The sequence below is a fragment of the Talpa occidentalis genome, unplaced genomic scaffold, assembly GCF_014898055.3.
Source record: "Talpa occidentalis isolate TD23 unplaced genomic scaffold, MPIMG_talOcc4v2.1 talOcc4.8, whole genome shotgun sequence".
Lineage (NCBI taxonomy): Eukaryota > Metazoa > Chordata > Mammalia > Eulipotyphla > Talpidae > Talpa > Talpa occidentalis.
In genome coordinates, this window is record NW_023605194.1 from 103,670,870 (window position 1) to 103,693,367 (window position 22,498).

The 22,498-nt window shown below is 36.9% G+C and overlaps 1 protein-coding gene across 1 annotated transcript in view; it reads right to left on the reverse strand.

Annotated features, from left to right (window-relative positions):
* Positions 1–1,699: 1,699 nt before the first annotated feature.
* The window catches only part of GUCY1B1 (guanylate cyclase 1 soluble subunit beta 1), a 35,952-nt gene continuing 15,153 nt past the window's right edge, over positions 1,700–22,498 (reverse strand). Inside the window, exons 5-14 of the mRNA XM_037495704.1 lie at positions 14,869–15,066; positions 11,443–11,673; positions 9,852–9,968; positions 8,851–8,984; positions 8,099–8,296; positions 6,761–6,998; positions 5,280–5,420; positions 4,611–4,765; positions 4,154–4,280; positions 1,700–2,885 (exon numbers count right to left, since the gene is read on the reverse strand). Coding sequence (XP_037351601.1) covers positions 2,862–2,885; positions 4,154–4,280; positions 4,611–4,765; positions 5,280–5,420; positions 6,761–6,998; positions 8,099–8,296; positions 8,851–8,984; positions 9,852–9,968; positions 11,443–11,673; positions 14,869–15,066 — 1,563 coding nt within the window. The 3' untranslated portion in view covers positions 1,700–2,861. The remainder of the gene's footprint in view (positions 2,886–4,153; positions 4,281–4,610; positions 4,766–5,279; positions 5,421–6,760; positions 6,999–8,098; positions 8,297–8,850; positions 8,985–9,851; positions 9,969–11,442; positions 11,674–14,868; positions 15,067–22,498) is intronic.

Here is a 22,498-nt window from a genome sequence, read left to right on the forward strand (position 1 = left end):
AACTAAATCGAATGTAGTAGAAAAAAGAAATTAATAAAGATTAGACCAGAAGCTAATAAGCTGGAAATCAGAAAAATAGCAAAATAAATTAGTCCCCAAACTGGTTCTATGAGAACATATAAAAGTCACAAATTACAGACTGAAGATGGAGGGGGAGGGTATGAAGAAAACACACACTATTTTGAGGCAAAATAATCTTTCAAAGTGAAATTTTCAAGTTCATAAAGTCTATATTATGTGTCTCTTAAAATGTAGTTTCAGATATGAATTAAATGGATAATTTCCTTAAAAAATGAAACTTGGGTCTAGTAAAGCTAAAATCTACAGAGATCATTACCAGAGAATGAACAATGAAAGAGCTCCTTTATAAATAAAAATGCACTAAACCCAGATAATTTCAGAGGCAGACAACAACTTTTTAAGGATCAGATAATAACAATGTTGGTAAGTTATTCCAGAAAAGTATTTGGCAATTTTTCCTATTTGCTTTATAAAGGAATATGTCCTTGATTTTCCAAAACTTATGAAGACACCATCAAAACAAAATTGAAGGCTCTCCTTTCTTATTAAAATGAAAACCAAAACTACGTGAAATGTTTGAGAATGTGATAGCACTTTTAAAAAAGTAAAATAGGCTTAACTTTCTGGTTGTTCAGTTGATGAAACAAACCATAGAAAATTACAAGAATAAAACCTTGCATAGATGAAATGTGCAACAATTATTAGCCATGACTGAGTAGTCACAGACATGACAACTGAGAAAATCAAAGGAGGTAAGGACGCAATCTTGAGGAATATCTGTGCTTGGTAGGGAACATATTGACAGGACTCAGCATTCCAAATTTTAAAACTTACTGCAAAGTTACAATAAACAAGATTTGTAGGATTGGCACAGAAAGAGACATAAGGGAGAAAGAGTATTGAGAATCCAAAAATAAACCTTTGCATTTACAGTTAATTGAATTTCAAGAGGGTGCCAAGAAAATTCAAAGAGTAAAGAACAGTCTTTTCAACAAATGACGGTTGGACAACTTGACCTCCACAAGGCAGAAGAGGAATTTAGATCCCTAGAGTTATCCCGTACAAAAACTAGCAATGTGGATCAAATATACACATTTAAGAGCTCAAATTAGAGAGCTCTTAATAGAAAGCATAGGTGTAAGTCTTGTGAATTTGGATTAGACAATAGTTTCTGAAATATGATATCTAAAACATAAATAAGCAAAAAAAAATTGAGAAATTGGAACTTCAGCAAAATGGAAAAACCTTTGAGCTTAAGTACCCTACCAAGAAAATGGAAAAACAATTCATGAATGCCTGCAAACACTGGCAGATTATATATCTGATGAGAGCCTACTACCCAGAACTCTATAACTCAACGATTAAAGAGCAGATAAACCAAAAATGGGTAAATAGTTTGAATCAGCATTTGTCCAAAGAAGATACACAAATGGCCATGAAAATGGTGTTTGACATCATTAGTAATTAGGAAAATACAAATCAAATCTACAACACTCATCAGGGTGGCCATAGTAAAAAAGATGGACAATAACAAGTGTTGGTGAGAATGTGGAGGATTAGCAACCTTTGTACATTTCTGGTAAAGTTTATAATACATAGAACTATAAAATGTAGTTACAATAATGGCATGAGTAAAATGACAATAACATTATTTTTATTTAAATAAAAACTATCTAGAGACAAGTGGAAAAAATAATTTATTGCAGATTCTTTTACACCTTAACATGAAACGTTTATACAGACATTGATGTGCTGATATGAATACTAAATATAGAGACAAACATATTTTACACAAAGTAGTTGTATTATATTTTATAAAGATAGAGATTAATAAATTATCAGAGGCATTTAAGAACAGCAGGCCAATTATTCCAAGAGGAATGCATTCTTTGTCAATATTAACTTTTCTCAACATGATGCCCTAAATATAATCACATCCCTTTGAGCTAAGCGAGAGAAGCTCATTTCTGGGAATAAAAGACTGGAATTAAGATCAAGAGGAGCATCCCAGTGTTACTTCCAGATCCTAACCTTGGATGTGGCTAGATCCTCTCTCAGTTACTCCAGTTAGTGCAAAAGCTTGATATGAAACAGGGCTGTTTCCCATAATAGCTGCATGTGACTAATGAAATTTAATATAAAGGATAAAATACAAATAATAGCATCTAAGCAATTATAGTTGCCACATGATTTGAATGAACACCAAATATTTTAATAACAGAAATGTGTTCTATATTTCTGTAGGGAAATTAGTATACTTCAAAATAGTCACTATTTTCTTCGCATGATTAACTCTTATTTTGGAAGTCTGAAAATAAATTACATTTTTTTCCTAAAACTTAGAATTTTCCTCCTTTAGAAAATGATTTCTACAATGATATACAGCAACACGATATAAACTTTGTTATATGTTATAGTCATGAAAATATACATATACATATATATGAAGCACTAAACAGACTTGGTAAACCATGGTCTATGTACACACGGCCAAATACTGTTCAGTTTCATGTCATTAAATTCGACAAATAGTTATCAGGCGCCTACTGCTTGCAAGTTACCATTTGGGTAAAACTTGTAACAGTTTTTTAGCCACATGAAGCTTACATCAATCACATCTAAAGCCAAATTTCAGATAACATATTAAACCTTGAAAATAATCAAAAGCAGAGCTAGAGTTGAATAATGAGGAGTGAAATATACACCCAGAGAAAGGCTAGGGATAACTGGGCAGGACAAAGCAAGATCTCAATCCACAGAGAATAACTGCTCTTAGGCTTGGCATGGGCGAGTGCAGAGCTGGAACTAACCTGCAGTCCTTTTCGCCTCAACACCCAAGATCAGTCATCATCCTGCTTTGTTTCCTTAAACAAATGGGAGACACAAGATTACTTTTCAATGATAGTAAAGCTTGTAGTAACCCCCTCACCAAAATATTTTCCCTATTAGAGAGTGATGTGCTTTCATATCTGCAGTTTTGCTAAGTCATTCATCCCCAACTTAATGCTGGGTGAAACAGGCCACCCAACTAAAATGAGCCGCCCTTGAGATGCAGTTTAATTTATCAGATCAGCAGCGGCAAGCGTGCCAACCCCATAAGTAAATAATTTAAAGTAAAAACAGCTGAAAGAAGATACAGATAAATATTTTCTAACTTGGCATTCCATTGCCTTTAGGATTTGTTATCATTTAAAAGCATCTTCAGGGAATGTACAACAGAGGAAACGCATATATATTCCTGTAATGCCACCCCCTCTATAAAGCCAATGCATCAACATGGGAACAAAGAGTAAAACTTGCTTGTGATGCAACCAGCTCTGGGGGGTGGGGGGATGGGAGGAGGCAGGGCATGACCCCAGTCTGCACAAGAACCCCAGGATTCCAGTTGGAGGCCCAGTGTTTTAAGGGTCACTTGATCACAGGGCTTTTGGCTGGAAGTATAATCATAGAACGAGCATGTGAATTCTGGAAAATAATTCATCTCTCCAGGACAAACACACAAGCAGGACTGGATTTCCAAAGATCCCTGAATACTCTACGGCGAGATAGCTTGTTGTTTGGAGAATATGAACTTCCATGGTTAAGAAAACGCTTGTGAGCCATGGTCCTGACTTGGCCCTCATGGTGATCTAAGGAGGGAGCAGGGGCCAAGGGGAGAGGCCAGGGGACCCCCCCTACCCTGATCCCAATCACAGTGGTGGTGTGTGAGCACATTATCAATAAAGAACAACAACAACAAAATAGGACTTTTCCATCTGATGCTTTTGGCTTTAATTTCATGGAGGACAAAACTGACCACCATAAAGTATCCCCTAAGAAGTTTTTATTGTCCTAACTGGCTCATTAATGTTTCCGTATTTCTGCTGCCTTACTTAAGAGTTCATTGCTGTGAGCAAGAATTCTTTTCAAATGAAATATATTTTCTGTGAATATGTTCCTTATATTTATACTCTCTCTTAAAAAAAAAAAAAAAAAGACTTCGGTCCTTCTGCCTGTTCTGCTCTCCGCTCTGGCTCTGGTGAGTTCTCTCACCCTCCCACACTTCTGACTGTACCCAGTGCTTGTATAAATAAATAAATAAATAAATCTTTAAAAAAAAAAAAAAAAAGAATTTCTCTCTGATGAGTCATACCTCTGTTCCTGTATTTTTTCTGGAAAGAAACCAAACTTGCATTGGTTCTTTTTTGCCTTTCATAGACACTGGGCCTCTGTGCTCCAGATGGAATTGAGGATCTGAATTTTCTGGTGTCATAAGGCACCTGAGAGGCAAGGGACAGGCAGTTGAGAGAGAAGCACAGGGTATGGCTGAATGGAGCAAGTGACAGCACCAAACCAAGACAAAATGGACGCACAGAAAGTTGTGTTCAAAGGAAACTGAAGGTTTTGGTGATGCTGAATGTTAGGACTTCCTATGATGGCGCAAAAACATTCCACGTAGAAATAATAGCATAGCCCTTGCAAATCGAAACCAAACCATCCTAAAAGCACAGGTGCTAACTGTTTAAAGGTAACAAAATCACTTGGATTTGAGCCACAGGCAAAGAGACATTTTTCTTGTAAATCACGAAAATCAATACCTGTTGTCTTACCTGTATGTATATTCAGACACGTTTATTTTTCCCTTTTCTCCAGTGGTTTCTGTTCTGCTTGTGAGGTTGACAGTATTTCCAAAAAGACAGTATCGAGGCATCCTCTGTCCGATGACCCCTGTAACCACCTCGCCAGTGTGGATTCCTATGGTTATCTACAGAAATCAAAGTTTTGCCTCCGTCATATCAATCGCTAACACTAATTTTTGCTTACTTTATATTCCAGAATAATGTAGGCTCATCATATAAAAATTCTAAGAATCTAAGAAGAACTTCAAGTACATTACAGACAATACCAAAAACCCTCACAAAATCTGTCTTCCAAGAGAAACACTCTTTTTCTAAAGCCTGAATATTTTTCAAAGATATGAATCTGGCCACTTACATGAGACACAGGAAAGAAATTAAAAAAATAAATAAATAAACCAGAAGGGACAGAAAGTTTTGTCTCCTCCTCATTACTTTCAGTCCATGGGAGAGCCCAGGTAATTTAAAATAGATGGACATTTTTCCCGAGTCCCTGTAATGCACTGGGTTCAATAAAATAGTACTGTTTGTTGTCAAGATGCCCCCTTTTGCACACCTTTAATGATTACTTGGTCAAAACAATGAATTAGTTGCTCACAAGGGTCTCTAGAAACTATTGCATTAGTCATTTTACTTACTAACCTGAACAGGCTCACCGTCCACTTGAACCTGGCCAGCAATTTCCATCATGTCCAAGGCCAGGTGGCAAATGGATCGTGCATGGTGGATGCAGGGCTCAGGCAGGCCACTCACGGTCATATACTTATCGCCAACAGTCTCTACCTAGCACAACACATGTATTTAGATGTTTATTGGTAGCATAAACCAGATTCATTTGCTATCCTAGTAAAAAAAAAAAAAAACTTTTCAAAGGTTATCAGTAATATTGAACTTTCCTCTCTTTTAATTCTCTTAAAAGTCTAATATGTAGGACCTCCTCTGGTGGCGCAGTGGTTGAGCACTGGGCTGCAAAGCTGCCCACAGCCTCTGCAGCGCCGGTTTGATCCCCGGCCACCCGCGAGGGTCCCACATGGCGCGCAGACCTCTCCTGCCACCCGCTGCTCCCCTCAGCAGTGTACCCCGTCAGTCTGCCTGCTCTGCTCTCCGCTCTGGCTCTGGTGAATTCTCTCACCCTCCTGCGCTTCTGACTGTACCCCAGTGCTTGTATAAATAAATAAATAAATATATAAATCTTTTTAAATAAAAAGTCTAATATGCACAACCCAAACAAGATGAACCTTGCCCCTATTTGACATTTACACACATGGCACTCAGGCCCTTTGATGACAGGCAGGCATAGCCACAGCTTGATTTTCCTTCTCGAAGTCCTAACTTTTCACTTTAGATACCCTCATAATTCAGTGGAACAATTTATTACTTTATTTCCCTTAAAAAAGTGATGATTTGATGGTACAAGAGGCACTGCCTGAAGATCAGTGATTTATCATGGCCATTAACCATTTATTTTTATGCTGTGCTCACCAAGTGTTAGTTATTCCTGGGAAAACAACTATAAAATAAATAGTTCTTGTGGCATTGTGGCACTTATATTACTCCAGATGCCTGGGGGTGGTTTAGTTAACATTCTTGGCTTTACGAAGCAATATTCCACTGACTTCATTTTTCCAATATGATATTTGTTTCTAGTTGAAACAAAGCGCAGAAATGCCCTATAAATGTTTATCTTCAAAGTGAACTAAAAGTGAGTCTGAGCCCCAGTACCCTTCTCCTGCTCATGACTCTTTCCCAGGGCAAAGCTCTCTGTATTTCAGTTGGACTGTCTGCTGCACAGCAAGCTCTGAGACCAAAGCCATGTTTATACCATGTTTCATAAACAACCTGCACAGACTTGTTAATGGAAGTACAAAAAAGCTGGACTTTACATTTTAACTACGGAATCATCTGCTCTATTCATTTGGGTTCCAAGGAAGAGAAAGTTTTAAAATAACTTTTACAACAAAAGATAATTATTTACAAAGATGGTAAATAGCAAGGATGGAAGCTTTCTGTGGCAAGAATGCAGAGGTGTAGTCAGGCCTATGACTGCAGTGTCCCCTGGCGGGCAGGAGGATCAGGACATTCAGAGGGCAGCGTACTGTGCTAGCGTAGGAGGGGGGACTTGCCTTATAAACAAAGGGATTTTTCCGGGAATCAGTGAGTGTATCAAATCTGGTGTAGAGGTCGTTGAGAAGGTTCACGATCTTCATGGCCCCCTCTCCAGAGGCGTGCTTGCTGCAGAAGGCATTGAAGCCCACGATGCCGCTAAAGAGGATGGTGACATTGTCGTACCTTTTGGCAGGCACTGGGCGCTTGTGCCTGAGCTCATTGGCCACGGATGGAGGAAGCACAGAATACAGCAGCCTGTTCAGGACAGGAAGCAACAAGTCAGGGTAAGAGCTTCGGGGAGTAGCTGTCATGTGTGTACTGTGCAGTGCATGGAACAGCAATGTCATTTGCATCGTACAGACCTGGATTATGTAGGACACCTACTAAGATGAGTATCAGATATTAGCCATATTTGGAAATAAAGCTATAGAAAACATAAACCTGTTTTTGTTTGTTTTGGTGCATTTTTTATTGAAGTAATGTTGGTTTATGTTGTTGTTTGTATTTTGGAAGTACAGGATACCCCCATTCTGGTGGTTACCACAGAACTCCCACTTTAAGAAAGTAAAGGAGATCGGTTCAATTCTCAAGAGAGATCTTATTTCTTAAATATTTTTTAGATATTATAAATGAATACACAAGAACCTGGGAAAATTTCTTTTGAATGTCATAGATTAGTGTTTTTAATCATTATATTCAGGTAAGGTCAAGTAATACTCACAGTGTGCATTTGTTTAAGTGAATTACTTGAAAATGAAATATTACCTGTAAGGTCATTTATATAATATATCATAATTTAATGCACAATTCTTGGAAAAATAAGTTTATATTTTGATCTTTTTGTTATTGAATATCATTATAGATGTTAATTCTTGTTACTTATAGATGACATTACAATCTGTGACAGTCAGATCTGTCAAGCCCTAAAATAATTCAGTGTTCAAGAAAAGAAGTCTTTTTAAATATATTGGCCAATTCTAAGTTCTATGTTCAGTGTAACCCTCGGCACCTGGCCGACCCCTGGGACATACGGGATACTCAAAATAAATCTTTTATATGAATGAATGAATGAATGAATGGACTTTAAGCATTTGAATCATTCTAAAATTTTCATAGTGATGTTTTGGCTTGTATTCCTCAACTTGGCTGCTAAAAACTCAAGACATACTCCCACTACCATTCAGACTGGTTTATATTTGAATGCATAATATTTTTTGAGTGATGTGGAAGAGTTTTCCTACTTGTCCAGAGTTGCAATGGATCCCATTTGCAACTTTTTACTCTCATTATCCATCTGAACTACAGTAGAGTCTCAATATATTATGCCTTCCTTTAACCATAGGATGCAGTCTTACGTGTCTGTCTTTTTCTTTTCGTCTTCCAGGGCTCTTAATGTGAGCTGCAGCCTGTCCGTGAGGATTTCCAGTTCTTGGGTGAGTTTGTATTCCTCTCTGAATTGTTCTCCCAAAAGGACGAGATCACGTGTGGCATCGTGGAGAGGGATATCACTTAGATAGAGACCTCTCCTTGTCAGATCATCCAGATTCATCACACTGTATATGGCAAAATGAGGCAAAATCAGTCCCAACATGTCCACATGAAGGCAGTGACCCTGGTTACTGTTAAGTGTAATCCAGACTTTTCCTACCATTCAAAATATTTGAATGAACAGGAAAAAAAAATGGAAAATTGAAGGAAGGATCTGACTTCATTCATTGGAATATTTAAAAATCTATCAAAGAACAGTGAACCTGAATGCTTTTTTGCCACACTGCATTTAGCCATCATATTAACTGTTTTATAGAATAGCTATTCTACATGATACCTCCTTGGAAGGTACAAAGATAGAGAATTAACTAAAGGGAGATTAGGCTTCTGTGATCTAATGACATAAACAATGAGCAAATGGATTAAAAATAGAATAAATGATTTCTTCTGAGTTTATTACAAATGTCGAACAAAATTATCTTTGTTGCAAAGAGAGAACAGAATATAAGATCTAGTTATACTTCAGACCATGTAGTCTACAGTGATCTAGTGTTTTTGAATTACTTTCTTAGTTAAAGAAGGGTGCTTACATCCAGATAATTAATCTAAAAATTGTTACCTTGGTGAGCACAGGAAAAGGATGCTATCTGCTTCAGGTAAGTAGATCATTTGACCCTTGAGACGTAAGCAACTGATCTCAGTCCCAGTCAGTTCATCCTCAGATTCTAACTTCTCAACATCCAGCAATCCTTCCTTGAAAAGGCAAGACAAACCTATTAACCAATTTCTTTTCTTCCTACCTAAAAATTCAGAAAAGGACACATAGACTTTATTTTTCACCAAGTCATAAGGGAGAAGTGCACCAATTAGGATAGGCGATCACAGTTCTGAAGAGTTCTGGCAGGTAGTAAGTAAAAGTTACCTTACAAATATAGTCGAAAATTGAACTGTCTCCTTAGAACCTAGAAAGACGGTAGCTATGCTGTCTTTAATGTCATGTAATATTAAATATGTTTATCTAAAGCTTCTGTGAATCTTATTTCTGATTTTCCAGCATGGCTACCACATACAATATATGGTTATACCAAAGAAGAAATCAAATCTCTTCACTCCCCACTCCCCACAGAGTAGCTAAACGAGCTGGTTCCAAACACATAAAGTAAGAGTAGGTAAGACCTATGGGAAGATTTTAGGAAGGATGACATGGGTATTCTAAGATACTGTCCCACAAAATAGCACAATCAAAAGAAAGAATATATCAGTAGCTTTGGATTAAGTATTAAAAACAAAACTTTATCAGTTCATCTGATTTCTAAAATAGAACACTGTAGCCCTCCAGGGAATAGAAGTCGTTGGTGTTATAAGGAAATGGGCTGTCCCAGCACAGGCAGTCTTAACAATTACTTTTCTTAATTCTGATCAGTTGATAAAGTTCCACTATCCCTCAGACAAACCAAAACTCAGTAACATTGCCTTGGTAATGGAAACTCCCTTTGACATCTAGTTTTGATCTCTAACTTCCCCATCTCATAGAATGTTATAATAGCTAATTTCCTCTCGGGAACACTTCTGATTTGCAACACACCTTACTCGCATTTAATGAAATAATGTCTTGATTACCTTGCTTCTCAATACAAAAACTGTATTGATATGTGAAAGAATGCCATGGAAACTAATGTCAATGTGAGGACGAACCAGAGAGAAGACAGACAAAAGGCTGCAATTTCCAGGCTGGAGCTGAAATGTAGAAAAAAATAAATGAACACTTAATCACTCCAAATAAATTTTATTATTTGGTACTTTTATGTTAAGAGTTCAATAATGTTTAAAAGTAGATCATAATTATTTCATAAAATATCTCAAACTATGTACATAAAATATCTCAAACATGATGTAAACAACTCAGTGATTAAACGAACATAAAATTGTTCCATAAATAAATCCTAATATGGATTCAAGTGACTAACATTCATATATACTACTTACAAATGAGAATTTTTAAAGAAGAAAGAATGCAGATTTATCCTTTAAAATATTGCAAGGTGTCAAATTCTTATGTTTAAAATGAAATTTAAATATCAGAACTACTAGCAAGCATTTGAAGTTTATCAAGAGAAGGTTAATAATAATTTATAACAGCTGTTGATTGCTTACAATGAACAACGGACTAAATGCTCTTCACCTGCTCCCCATCCTCATATTATAACAAAGGGAAAATAAGCAGAGAGGTGAAGGAGCATATTGAGGGTCATACCATGAACTGAAGGTCACACAATGAGGGAGACGCAGGGCCAGCATAGGAGCTCAGGCCCTAGACTATTCTGCTTCTGTATTATAGGTTTACACCAGATCCCACTGGGGTTAACCCTGAATTATCAAATGTCTTTAATTGTAAGTGAAAGTATCTAGACACATGTCATGTAGAACTCCAACAGTTAGTAGATGAGAGGGGAAAAAAATCTGTAACATGCAAAGATTTTACAAATGGGTTTAAATAAAACAAGTCAGCTGTTGGCTCTCATCACCTGTGTCTTTTGATGCTTTCTCTATTAAATCACATGATAATCTTCATGATTTCCTCTCGTGTTTCTTAAATTTCTTTCCTTTCTCTAAAGATGTCAAAGACTGATTTTAAAGTTATTCTCTGTAGATATCCAATGAATGAGATTGCTCAAAGAATGAATACAGAAGTGCAAGCTGATGGTTACTAGGAAGCTACATATTTTCTCATGAAAATAAACATCATTTCCATATCATTTTCCCATCCCCTTAAGTGATTGATATATAAATAGGCACCCGCAGGAAAGTTGTGGTATGTTCAAGTGCACTTAGCTCACATTTAAACAACCACCGTGTGGGCCTCCCCTGGTGGCGCAGCAGTTGAGCGCTGGGCTGCGAAGCTGCCCGCAGCCTCTGCAGCGCCGGTTCAATCCCCGGACACTGGCGAGGGTCCCACATGGCGCGACAGACCTCTCCTGTCATGCCCGCTGCTCCCCTCAGCAGTGTATTTCGTCAGTCTGCCTGTTCTGCTCCCCGCTCTGGCTCTGGTGAATTTTCTCACCCTCCTGCACTTCTGACTGTACCCAGTGCTTGAATAAATAAATAAATCTTTAAATAAAATAAACAACCAGGGTGATTGGTGGGGTCTGTGACTGATACATAAGTCAAGGGTTACATGGAAAAACAGCTCCTGGGAGTGAGGCACATTTACCTGGGGGAGCACCCTGTATATGGCATTGCCACACTGGGTGACCACAAGGTCCCGGTCAAATATGATGTGGAAAGGAAAAGCTTTGCAGAAAGTGTACGGGCTGATGCGTGACTCCTGGGTACCATTTTCTTCAAACCTGTCAAGATCTTCATAAAAATCCTCTTCTTTTGACTCTTTTTCTTCAATTAAAAATTGAGTATGATCACACTCCTCATTTCTTTGCTGAATGACCTGAGTGTTGAAGAGGGGAAAAAAGGCTCCATTTCAACTTACTGAAAATACCTATGGACCTAAGAAACTAGCTCAGAGAATGAATCAGAGGGTCCACTGCAGCCCCTACCCCCAGGACCAGGCAGGGGCCTCTCTTTTTCTTTCTCCTTTTCCTAATAAAACCTGTCCCCCTAAAAGTGAAAAAGTATAGAGGGTCAACCACGAAATTTTAACACACACACAAATGTTATACATGTCTGAATTAGAAAATTATTTTGAGATGTTGACTTATGAAATTTGAGGAATAATCTTTTATGGTAACACTGCAAATCTGGCACCAGTGCCCAGTTTAAGGCCTCTGGTTAAAAGAGATAAAACTGTCCTGGTGGGCTCAGTCTCCCCATCAGCACACTTGCACACTCACTAGTGACCTACAAACCGTGCAAAATGGCACTATTTAATGTGATTAAAAATGATACTTATGGAGGGTGAATTGGTAGAATTATGTATTCAATAATACATGCAATGTCATTTTCTACCTATCAACTGGCAGGTATCTAAAATTTTAATGAAAACAAAAACATCATGTCAAATACCACTAGTAGAGGTATTTTAAATTAATCCTTCTGAAGGATAGATGAAAATTATGCATAAAAATTCCTAAAAATGTATATGATCTTTGACTTAATTCTAAATCCAGAAATTCATTCTAAAGAAGTAACTATTGTGGGCACAGTGCTATAATTGAAGAAATAACCATGTTTCTAAAATATGATTCATGGACAAAAACATTATTAGGCTACAGTTCCAGAAACTGCTAACAACATGTCCTCTTGGCTGTGGAAACACTAGCTCAGGTGCAGTCTGATCCAAATGGGAAGCAGTTGGGGCAGTCATTGCTTCAGTTACTTCAAAAGGGAAGCAAAATGTTGCTCATTCCCCCGCTTTTTCCAGGAGTTCACTGTAGCATTATCTGAGACTACAGAAGAAAACAATGAACATGGATGCTGTATTCTTTCAGATCTGCTTTCACAGAGAGATCAGGGCACACCTACTGGTCATAGTAACACACAACACTGTTTAAATGTTATTGTCCTTATTTTTAATTAGAAAACTTTGCCCTCTTGGGCTAATTCTGCTATAGTCTCATAGGAAAAAAAACAAAACAGTCAACCTTAAAATTTTGAGGTTTTGTTCCATTCCTGCCGTAGCTAGATGAAGTGAATTATATGCATCCTAAATTTATTAATTAATTCTTCAATTTAACTCATTTGCTATTATTAAATTAACAAAATAAACTGCTTTTTTTGGTCATAATTTTAACTTGTCCTTTGTGCGTCATTTCATAATATGGTATAATATTTCTCAATGTAGTTAAATTGTTAACTCTGGGCCTGCTACACTCGTAGATTTGACATCAAAATATTTTAGGAAATTACAACCAGCTTTGGAAAAAATTAAATATACAGATTTTAAAAATCTGTACTAGAGCACTTGAATAAATGAAGACCACAAGACAAGGTAAATATTGTATAAAGTGAGCCATGTAACTGAGTAAAAACTTGAATTTCATATATTAATAGAATGTGCTTATGCCCTCACCCCCCATAACCATGTGACTAATAACCATAGCAACTGCAGTTTCCAGTTGTACCCTAATTTGCATTTCTTTCTTAAAGGTTTTATGTAACTCTTTTTGATCAGCTTGGTAAAATAAAAAAAAGGAAACCAAGAACAAACACAGTATACATAAAGCCCTTGACAAGGCTCATTCAGAACAGGTGTCATGTTTGTTCAGTGTAGACATGAGAGAGACAGGGTATTTTGATAACATTCTGGTGAGATTCACAATCGTACATGAATTTCAACTCTTGACCCAAAGTTTTCATTTTTAAATGTCTCTGGATTGGAAAATGTCAAGTTATGTGGAGCCTCATTTTCTAGTGATAGTAACTAGATGCACCTTGGTGTAACCAAGAAGTACAAAAATAAATAAATAAAAATTGACACCAACTCCTCCTAACAAGGCATGGATTAAATACACAGGAGACTTTCTGATACAACCTGCTTAAATGTTATAATTTTTATTTTGGATAATACTGTGGGTAAAGTCTGGAACTCTCATACATTTAGAACATATCAGTAATAATAAAGAATTGCCTCACAAATTTCTCATAAAGAGGGGACCCCCTGGTGGCGCAAGGGGTTAAGTCCCAGCACTATGGAGCTATCTGCAGCCACTGCAGCACGAGTTCGATCCCCAGCCAGGGAGCAACCCACATGGCACAGCAGACCTCTCCTGTCTTGTTTGCTGCTGCCCTCAGCGGTGTATTTAAGTAGATCTGCCTGTTCTGTTCCCCACTCTGTCTCTGGGGAATCCTTTCACCTCCCGCACCTCTGGCCTGTACCCCAGTTCTTATAATGCATACATAAATAAATCTTTTTAAAAACTTTCCCATAAAGAAAACTTAAATAAGTCCCTTGCTCCTCCCTCTTCCCAAATTCAGGGCCACTGATAATGGCTCTTGAAGCTGAATATGCTGAGGGCACATAAAGTAGCTGACCAGGAGGGACTGCTTTGGTCAGGAATATTAAAAACAATGATTCTCTTTACTTTCCGGTTACTATAACAATACATCAAAATAATCACTCAAAACTAATAATGTGCATATCAGCAGCAACTCAATTTTTAAAGTATGAGGCTGGGTTTCTTTCACTAGTCACCCAATTAAACAAACAAACAAAAAAAGGAAAGCTTTATGTTGGCAAAACAAGCCATCCCAACTATATTTCAGAGACAGAAAAAGAAACAGTAATCAATAAAATAATATCTAATTTTTTATAGTATCTTAGAACTTGATTATCCACAATACAGGTTATGGGATTTCTGTATTCTCAAGGCCACAGCTTAGTCAGTGACATATACTCTTGCTTCCCAGCTGCTATGTGCTCCCCAGGAAGGCAAACTAAATTTCACGTTGCCTTAAGCAGTGTATAATTAGAAAGAAAAATCTGCTGCCACAGGGGGAAAAAAAAAATTCATGTAATGCATTCCAAGGCCAAATATAGAAGGTTCCTGGTGCTACCACTGCTCCAGCTTATATCTACCTCTGGTGGGGTCTACTAGCAGCAAAATCCAAATATACATTAAAACAGTGTCCTGGGTAATATTGCACATGACATGTGTGTTCAGAAGATTCTGCTGCAGATCATTACCTTCATGTCGATTTCAGTGCCATGTATTTGCTGAGCTACCGTTTTGATGATTCCGATGACAATATCCTGAAGTCCTTCTCTCTCTGAGTAGTAATGCAGAATGAGTCCTTTGCCCTTTTCTGCATCTGTGCACCTAAAGGAAGGTGCCCGCATGCCTGGGTAGATGGTGGCCAGGTGGTCATGCAGAGCATCCAGGTTCTGCAATGAAGGGGGAGGGGAGGCATAAATATGGCACCCCATGTTGAGAAAGCAAGATTAAGATACAAGGCTCAAATCTGCACTTAGTGGGCAGATGGGTTGAGTAAATATCCACAAACCTCATCCTCGCCTTGCTTCACCAAGACGTCTGTGAGGAAAGAATCATGGAGAACTTGCAACTAATATAGTGTGAGTAAGAAAACATCTGTGGTGCTAAACACTTAATACATGAATGATAAATAAATATAAATAATGCAGTAGGAGAGAAAGAAACATAAAGGACATAAATAAGCATATTTACTGGAGTCTGAAGCAAACACACACACACACACATACTAGGATAAGCAACATGTAATTAGCAAAGGGATCACACCTTACCTGCTATTTACACTGCAATCCTACACTCAATTATTAACTTTAAAAAAAATCAGAGTTACAAACACACGAAGATATAAGCATATTATTTTGTGCCATAACATTTTATAAATTTAAAACATTCAAAAAAAAAGCAGTGTAATTTCTTCATGTTCATCTGTGGTCTCCAATCAAGGTATATTCGTGAGACCATGGCTTTCCAGAAGTGAAGTCTTGGAATTAACTTTGAATTGTGAATTTGAATAAATTCACTGATAACTATTTTCTATTCTGTACGCTTGCCATTAATTTCAAACATGCCAAATTCCCTAGAATACCATATTCCTCACTCTACACAAAAGTGAATGTATAAAGGTCACCAGGAGAAAAGGTGCAAGCTACACCATTTCCTGGGTCCACCATGATTTTTCAAATTGCACTTAGCTCATAGTTTGTGTGTGAGTATTGGTATGTGGTAGGGAACACTCACAGGAAGCATGGTATAGGGGTTAAGAGCAAGGTGGCTTTAGAATCAAGCAGACTTGGATTAAAATAATGATGCTGTCATTTTATAGTCTCGAATGCACCCGGCTTTCCTAGGACTTGATTCCTTCTGAGAGAATGGAGATAACTAAAGTAATGTATAAAACACAGCACATTCCCGATGTAAAAGGCAAAACAGGTGCCTCAAATATGTCCAGCCCTAACCCCTTTGAATGGGACCTCAAATGACAAGGGACTTTGCAGTGGGGATGAAGTTTTTGGATGGATCTTGCTTGAGTCAGGAAAATTACCCTAGATTACCTGGGAGGGCCCATCCTAATACCAGGAGCAACTGGGTCCTTAAAAGCCAAGACTCTTCTCTGGCTATAGAGATCGCGATGGCAGAGGACTGTGAAATAGCAGCATGAGAAGGGAATGGCGGTCAGCTGCTGGCCCCAAGATGTCCGAGCCTCCCAGCAAGGGCTGCTGGGAGGCCTGAGGACCTTAGCCAGCCCCCAGCTGCAGGCAGCACGGTACCCCGACCCCAGTCCTGAAACCCCGTGGAATGAATTGTCAACACTTGGGTGAGTGAGGCCACGCTTAACCTCCTCGAGCTTAAAAAAGCCAAAAACAAAAAACAAACCACCACAGCCTGTTGGCACCTGTATACAGCTCAGTTAGACTTGGGACTTCCAACCTACTAAAGTATAGGATAATAAATTTGATTTGTTTTCAACACTTGTATGTGTTGGTATGTATTCATTTGGTAGGAGTAATTTCTCAATAACTGGTAATTATTGATTGTTAAACAGAATGGGAAAAACTAAACAGTCTCAGAACACTGTGAGCATAGAAGAAAGCATCTGAGAGGGGGTTGGAGAAAGGCCAACACTGAACTATGGTTCTCTTTTCAAATATCTCCAAGAAGCCAATTTAGGGAAACAAAAGTAACCCGTGAGATATCAGGAAGAAACTGAAGTATGAGGTGACTCTCAGCAAACCCAAATTTGAGAAATACTCTACCAAGGCTCCTGCGGCGCTGTGCTTTAATTGTCTGTTCCCTCCATTCAATCAGTCATTCATTTTATAAACATTGCATGAGCTTCCATCACCCACTGTGCACTCAGACTGGAGACTAGACAGGAGGCTACAAATCCAGATACACAGACCCAGATTTTCAGCAGCTCGTGACTTATGGCACCAATGAATGGACAACGTGACTTCTGACACATAAATAAATGAGCCAGCAACTCATATTGAAAGAATGGAATCCAAAGAAAGTGAAAATAAGACCAGAGTTAGGTGGGGAAGGTTGACATTCTGATCTAGATAAACGTTTCGATAATCACCTCAGTTGGGTGACTGGTTTCTTTTTGAATTGCCTTCATGCATAATGGTCCTTGCTTTGGTCCTCAAATGATCCTTGTTACAATATAATCAAGTAAGGCCAGTTCTTAAAGAAATCTTCAGTTCACCCTGATCACCTCTAGAGGTTGCTGTTGCCTTGTGAAAGTATCCAATATGGCAGAGGCGAAGTGTTGGGCAGTTTATATAATAAACTACAAGCCCCAGCAAAACTAAAACCTTTTTTAACTTTGTTGTATACAAAGGTTCTTCCTAATATAAGTTCTTCTGGAAATTCTTCCCTGAGAAGGGAGACGTGAGGTTGCTCTCCATAATCCTCCCAGATCTCTTACACTTCTAATGATGGTACAAAAGTTGGGAGAAAATTTGGTGGGGGAAAAAAATCATCTAAAGAGCTTTATATTTCTGCATTTCCCACAGAGTCAAAATCAAATTTTGCTGCATTGTGGAAACTTCCTAATGCACTGTTATAACTTATTTTAAAAGAAAAATCTTGAGTCAAACAAAAAATTGAAATATTTTGTTATTTCTTCCCTACAAAATATATTGTCAGTCCATACACAGATATTTTCATTGTCATCTATTTTCATCTTGTGACTTATGGTGTTATCAGCACTAATGCAGGAAACTAATACAGTTGAACAGATAGGATGAAGCGGTGACCACAGAGACGTGTACATGAGCTGCAGAGTGATGGGACTGAAGGCCAGAAACTAGCCAGGATGACCCAAGACTGTTACACCACAAGTCAGAAATAGGAACTGCACTTACATGAAGAGTTCATTTTAATTTAAATAAAGGTATTGATAACATTAAGGCATTAACATCGATAATAAGATGTTGCTGAAACAGATCACCTGAAAGAAAGTGGAAAACCTAAACAGACTAAGTCAGAATGTTCATCTCTTAAGTCTCTGCGGGAACCAACTCCCCCAAGATTTGTTACTTTATTGAACATATTATTAATTAAATGGACAAGGAAAGTGCTTTCCTGGAGTGTAAAAGATTTAATATCACTTACTGTAGTATTGATTTTCTTTAGATAGTATATAACACAAAAAATACCCTTGGGATTTCTTTAGTTACAGCTTCCTTTGCTTGGTTTTATTCCCTCAAAAACTAAAGTGATTACTACAGCCTGGCTATTATGGGAAATGGAATTCAGGATTAAAAATTAAATTATTCTAACTTGAGTATATTTATATTGCAGAGTAAGACTAAATTTGTTTGCAGCAATTGAGGAGGTCCCAAATAAGATTCTCAAAATATCTAAGAGAAAACCATGCCCCGTATTATACATTACAATCCACAGGAAGTTAATTATGCAGCCGTGTTTCTGTAGGGATGTGTACTGAGGGGGTTTCCTATTAAAGCGTGCATTGTTTTATCTCTAAATATATCCAAGTGGGAATAGAGAAAAAAGAGCTAAATGACCCATTACAAAGAAATATATACATAAAAGAGACATAGAAAAAATGTAAACACATGTATCTCAGCACAGCAGATACCCAGGAAATAAAACAAACTTCAAATGTGGTCTTATTTTGTTTGTCTTAGCTTTATAAAATTAGAAGACAGGAACAGATAGAGAGCTGGTCATTCTATTTATTCTGCCTCACGATGCCAAAAGGTTACTCTGAGATTTTCAGTGTTCAGATATCATTTTAAGGCTTTTTCTACAAGCAAAATAAATGTACTTTTTCTACTTAGGAATTCTGCTTTCCAAAAGTCCATTTCATCTTGTCACATAGCATTTATCATTTGCAGAAGAAAAATTCTTGCTGGCGCCCTAGCACACTCTAGTTGGGTTCTATAGATTTAGTATGCAACACAGATTTGTGCAACAAAAAAGAGAATTTATTATTCCTTTGAGATGTGGTGTAAAGTTCTTAATTTTCAAAAATCTTGGAATGTTTCAAAAAATTCAGATTTCCTCTTCGTAATATACATGGCAAAAATAAATGCATACATAATTACAAAGGTAAACTTTTCAGGAATTCACTACCTGTTTCCCTGTTTCCAGGGCTTCTAATTAAAAATGGCAAAATAATCCACCTAAAAAGATAGAGTAAGGCCTTGTCTTGAAAATGCTGAGAGATATTTCTTAGTCTCCAAGAATCCTTATCCTAGTGCATGAGCAGAAGGGTGTCATGTATGTTATTTGAGAAAATAACTGATGCTCACATCTGGATGAAATATTAAAAACCAGTCATTATGAATCTTTTTTTTAAGGAAGAAGGATAAGACACAGCATTTCCTTTCTTTTTATTTCTCATACCTCTGAAAAACAAGAAACATCTATTTATGAAAACCATGTAACTTGAAAAATATTTTGTTAAGTTTTATAAGCAAGAAGTCACTTTAGAATTTGAACGTGAAAAATTTAAATAAGCAAGACCTAAATAAAGTGGAAAGCTCAATCTCATATAAACACCAAGGTCAGGGTGTAAGTAGTAGAAGTTAATGCTTTAATGACATGTTTCCTGCCTTTTTATCTTGGAGCTGCTTCATGAGAAATAATCTTCCGGTTAAAAAGAGAGATTTTTTTTTTTTTTAAATATAGGGCCCAATTTCAAAAGAAGCTATACCCGACTCACCACAATTATTTAAATGGAGATTTTTAAGCTACATAACAGTTATCATTAGCATCCTTCCAAAGGTATTATTTTAATTAAACACAAAAAGACAAGTAGTCAGAATATGCTGTAGCATATATTTCACCTATTTTTCTGCTTTATAGTGACAGCAAAAAAACCCCAGCTTATATGATACAATATTTGACAGTTATTATTTTGTGGAACATGAAGAGATATACCAGTTACTCAAGTGAAAACAGTCTTGTTATAGTTCTAAAACACTTTTCTTCTTCTATAAGTGCTCACTTGTCAATTTTAAAATTGCAAGTTTTAAAAATTGACATTTTGGATGTTGAGACAATTATTTTGATTCAAAAGTTAAAAATAAAATGAATGGTACAATATTTCTAAGAAATATAAATATTTAGGGAAAGATTAGAATTTCACAGCTATTCAGGAAAATCCTCATATTTCCCCCAAATAATTTGCATAAGCATTGAAAAGCTTCTTGCTCATCTGCAAACATGTGTACTAGGGTACACATACATACTAGCACAGACAAGCAAGAATAAGAAGAAAACCAATAGAGTGCTGTTCCAAATATCTATTACTTCAGATCAAAGCACCCCAAAATGCATTGGCTTAAAAGAGTAATTTATTATTATCTGTCATTGGTCTGTGGATTGTCTGACTCAGGGTTATCATGATGCTCCCCCAGGCTGGCTTCCCAAGATGAATTACTCAGGTGGATGTTGCTGCCTCTTTGTGGGGAACAGCTTCAAGTAAGGGAGAGCCCGTACATGGCCTGTCCATATGGCCTGGGCTTCTCATTTCATGAGACTGTGTTCCTAAAGAGAGCATCCTAGGAGTATCCGTTCCTAGATACTCAGACTTCTTATGAACTAGCCTGGAAAGTTTCAAGATTTATTGGCTAGATTTCCTAGATTCAGGGGGAAAAAAGAAAGGGGGACCCATGTGTGATGGGGGCAGGGCAAAATTACATTGCAGGACCATGTGAGATGGGAGATATCAGTGCAGGGAATTTTGGAAAATGAAACTGCAATAATGCAATAGGACATTAGAAAGTAGGGATCAGCATGGGCTAAGGTAGAAATATTAAAATATTGTCAAATTTGACAATGCTTACTAGTTGTTTTCTTATGAAGCTTTCAAATCTACATATTCTCACCACTTTTTTTTTATCAGTACACTAGAAGTTTCAAGTCGAAATCTAGGGCAGTATCATGGCATCACACATTCATCCCTAAAATAAAGTGGCAAAATAGAAAACATATTTTTGCTGAAATATGGTCTTATCTTATCCAGGCAAAATATATAAAACACAAAATTAAAAATAACATCTTTTTTAAATCTCTTTTTGATAAGTCATATTTCTATCTAATAAATCAACCAAAATCTAATAAATCCCAAGTATCACCTACTTTTAGCCCATATTCCACAAGTTAATGATTTTGTAAGATATTAAGTAAAACCAATTCCACCTGTCTAATGTCTAGTGGAAACTAGACATTTTAAATTGCCAAACTATTTAAATCGACAAACCAAAAAGAAAAAAAAGAAGTTAAAATTCACTGTGAAAAACAAATGCTTTTCTGGAGCTAAACTACAGACATATCTAGAGAGTGTGTCTTTGAATATAAAATTTCTATAAATGAACTGCAGTATTACCTCAAAAAAAGTCGGGGCCAAATAAAAAAATTATATGCATGCAATTCAGAATTAACTAGTTCTATCATTCAAAGACTCTTTACTGATTGCTGATGAAACACTGTGTCTGGTATTCAAAATCTTTTAAAATTACTGAAAGAGCAAAAAAAATGTTTATATGTGGTAGACAGCCATTCTTAATAATAATAAAGGCTGGGAAGAACCACTCCTGGGAAGTCATCCTTGCAACAATAATGAGTGGGCAGAGCTGCCCAACCTAAGTTCAAGTTCTCTTGTGTCATCATTTCAGTAGCTATTATTTTATTGTTCCCATAGAGCTTGAAATGGAAATGGCGGGATGAAAATTTTAAAGGTTCCAACAGTTATAATGCATCTCACTAATTAATTAATGAACAATTATTTGTCGTGTCCACATGAAAGGGAAATTGGTCAATGTGTGTTTAGTCTTTTATATATGAATCCATGATTCATTTCTAAATAGTGTTACATAGTCTCACTCAATATGGGATTTTGCTATTCTTGATCAAATAATTCTCATGAGCCACTGGCATATTTGCTTCCTATTTTTGCACAAACAGTAAATGTTCATTAAAAACATATATATATATATACATATATATATATATATATATATATATATATATATATATATATATTCATTCATTCCCAGATACACAGATTGCATCTATGGAGAAACCATCATTAAAAGATTATACTGAATCTGTCATCTCATGAAGTTTACATTCCAGTCCAATAAACAGGAAATGATAATACAGTGTGAGAACAACTGTGGTTAGAGAAACAGAATGTACTATGGAAACATGAGAAATACCAATTACCCTGACTCTGACAGGGTAGAGATTGGAGAGAGAGAAGTGGAGATTTTCTGGAAGAATTTGACCAGTTGGATGAATAGGATTTGTCTAGGTGGAAAAGAACAGGAACAGTGTCTCAGACAGAGGGAA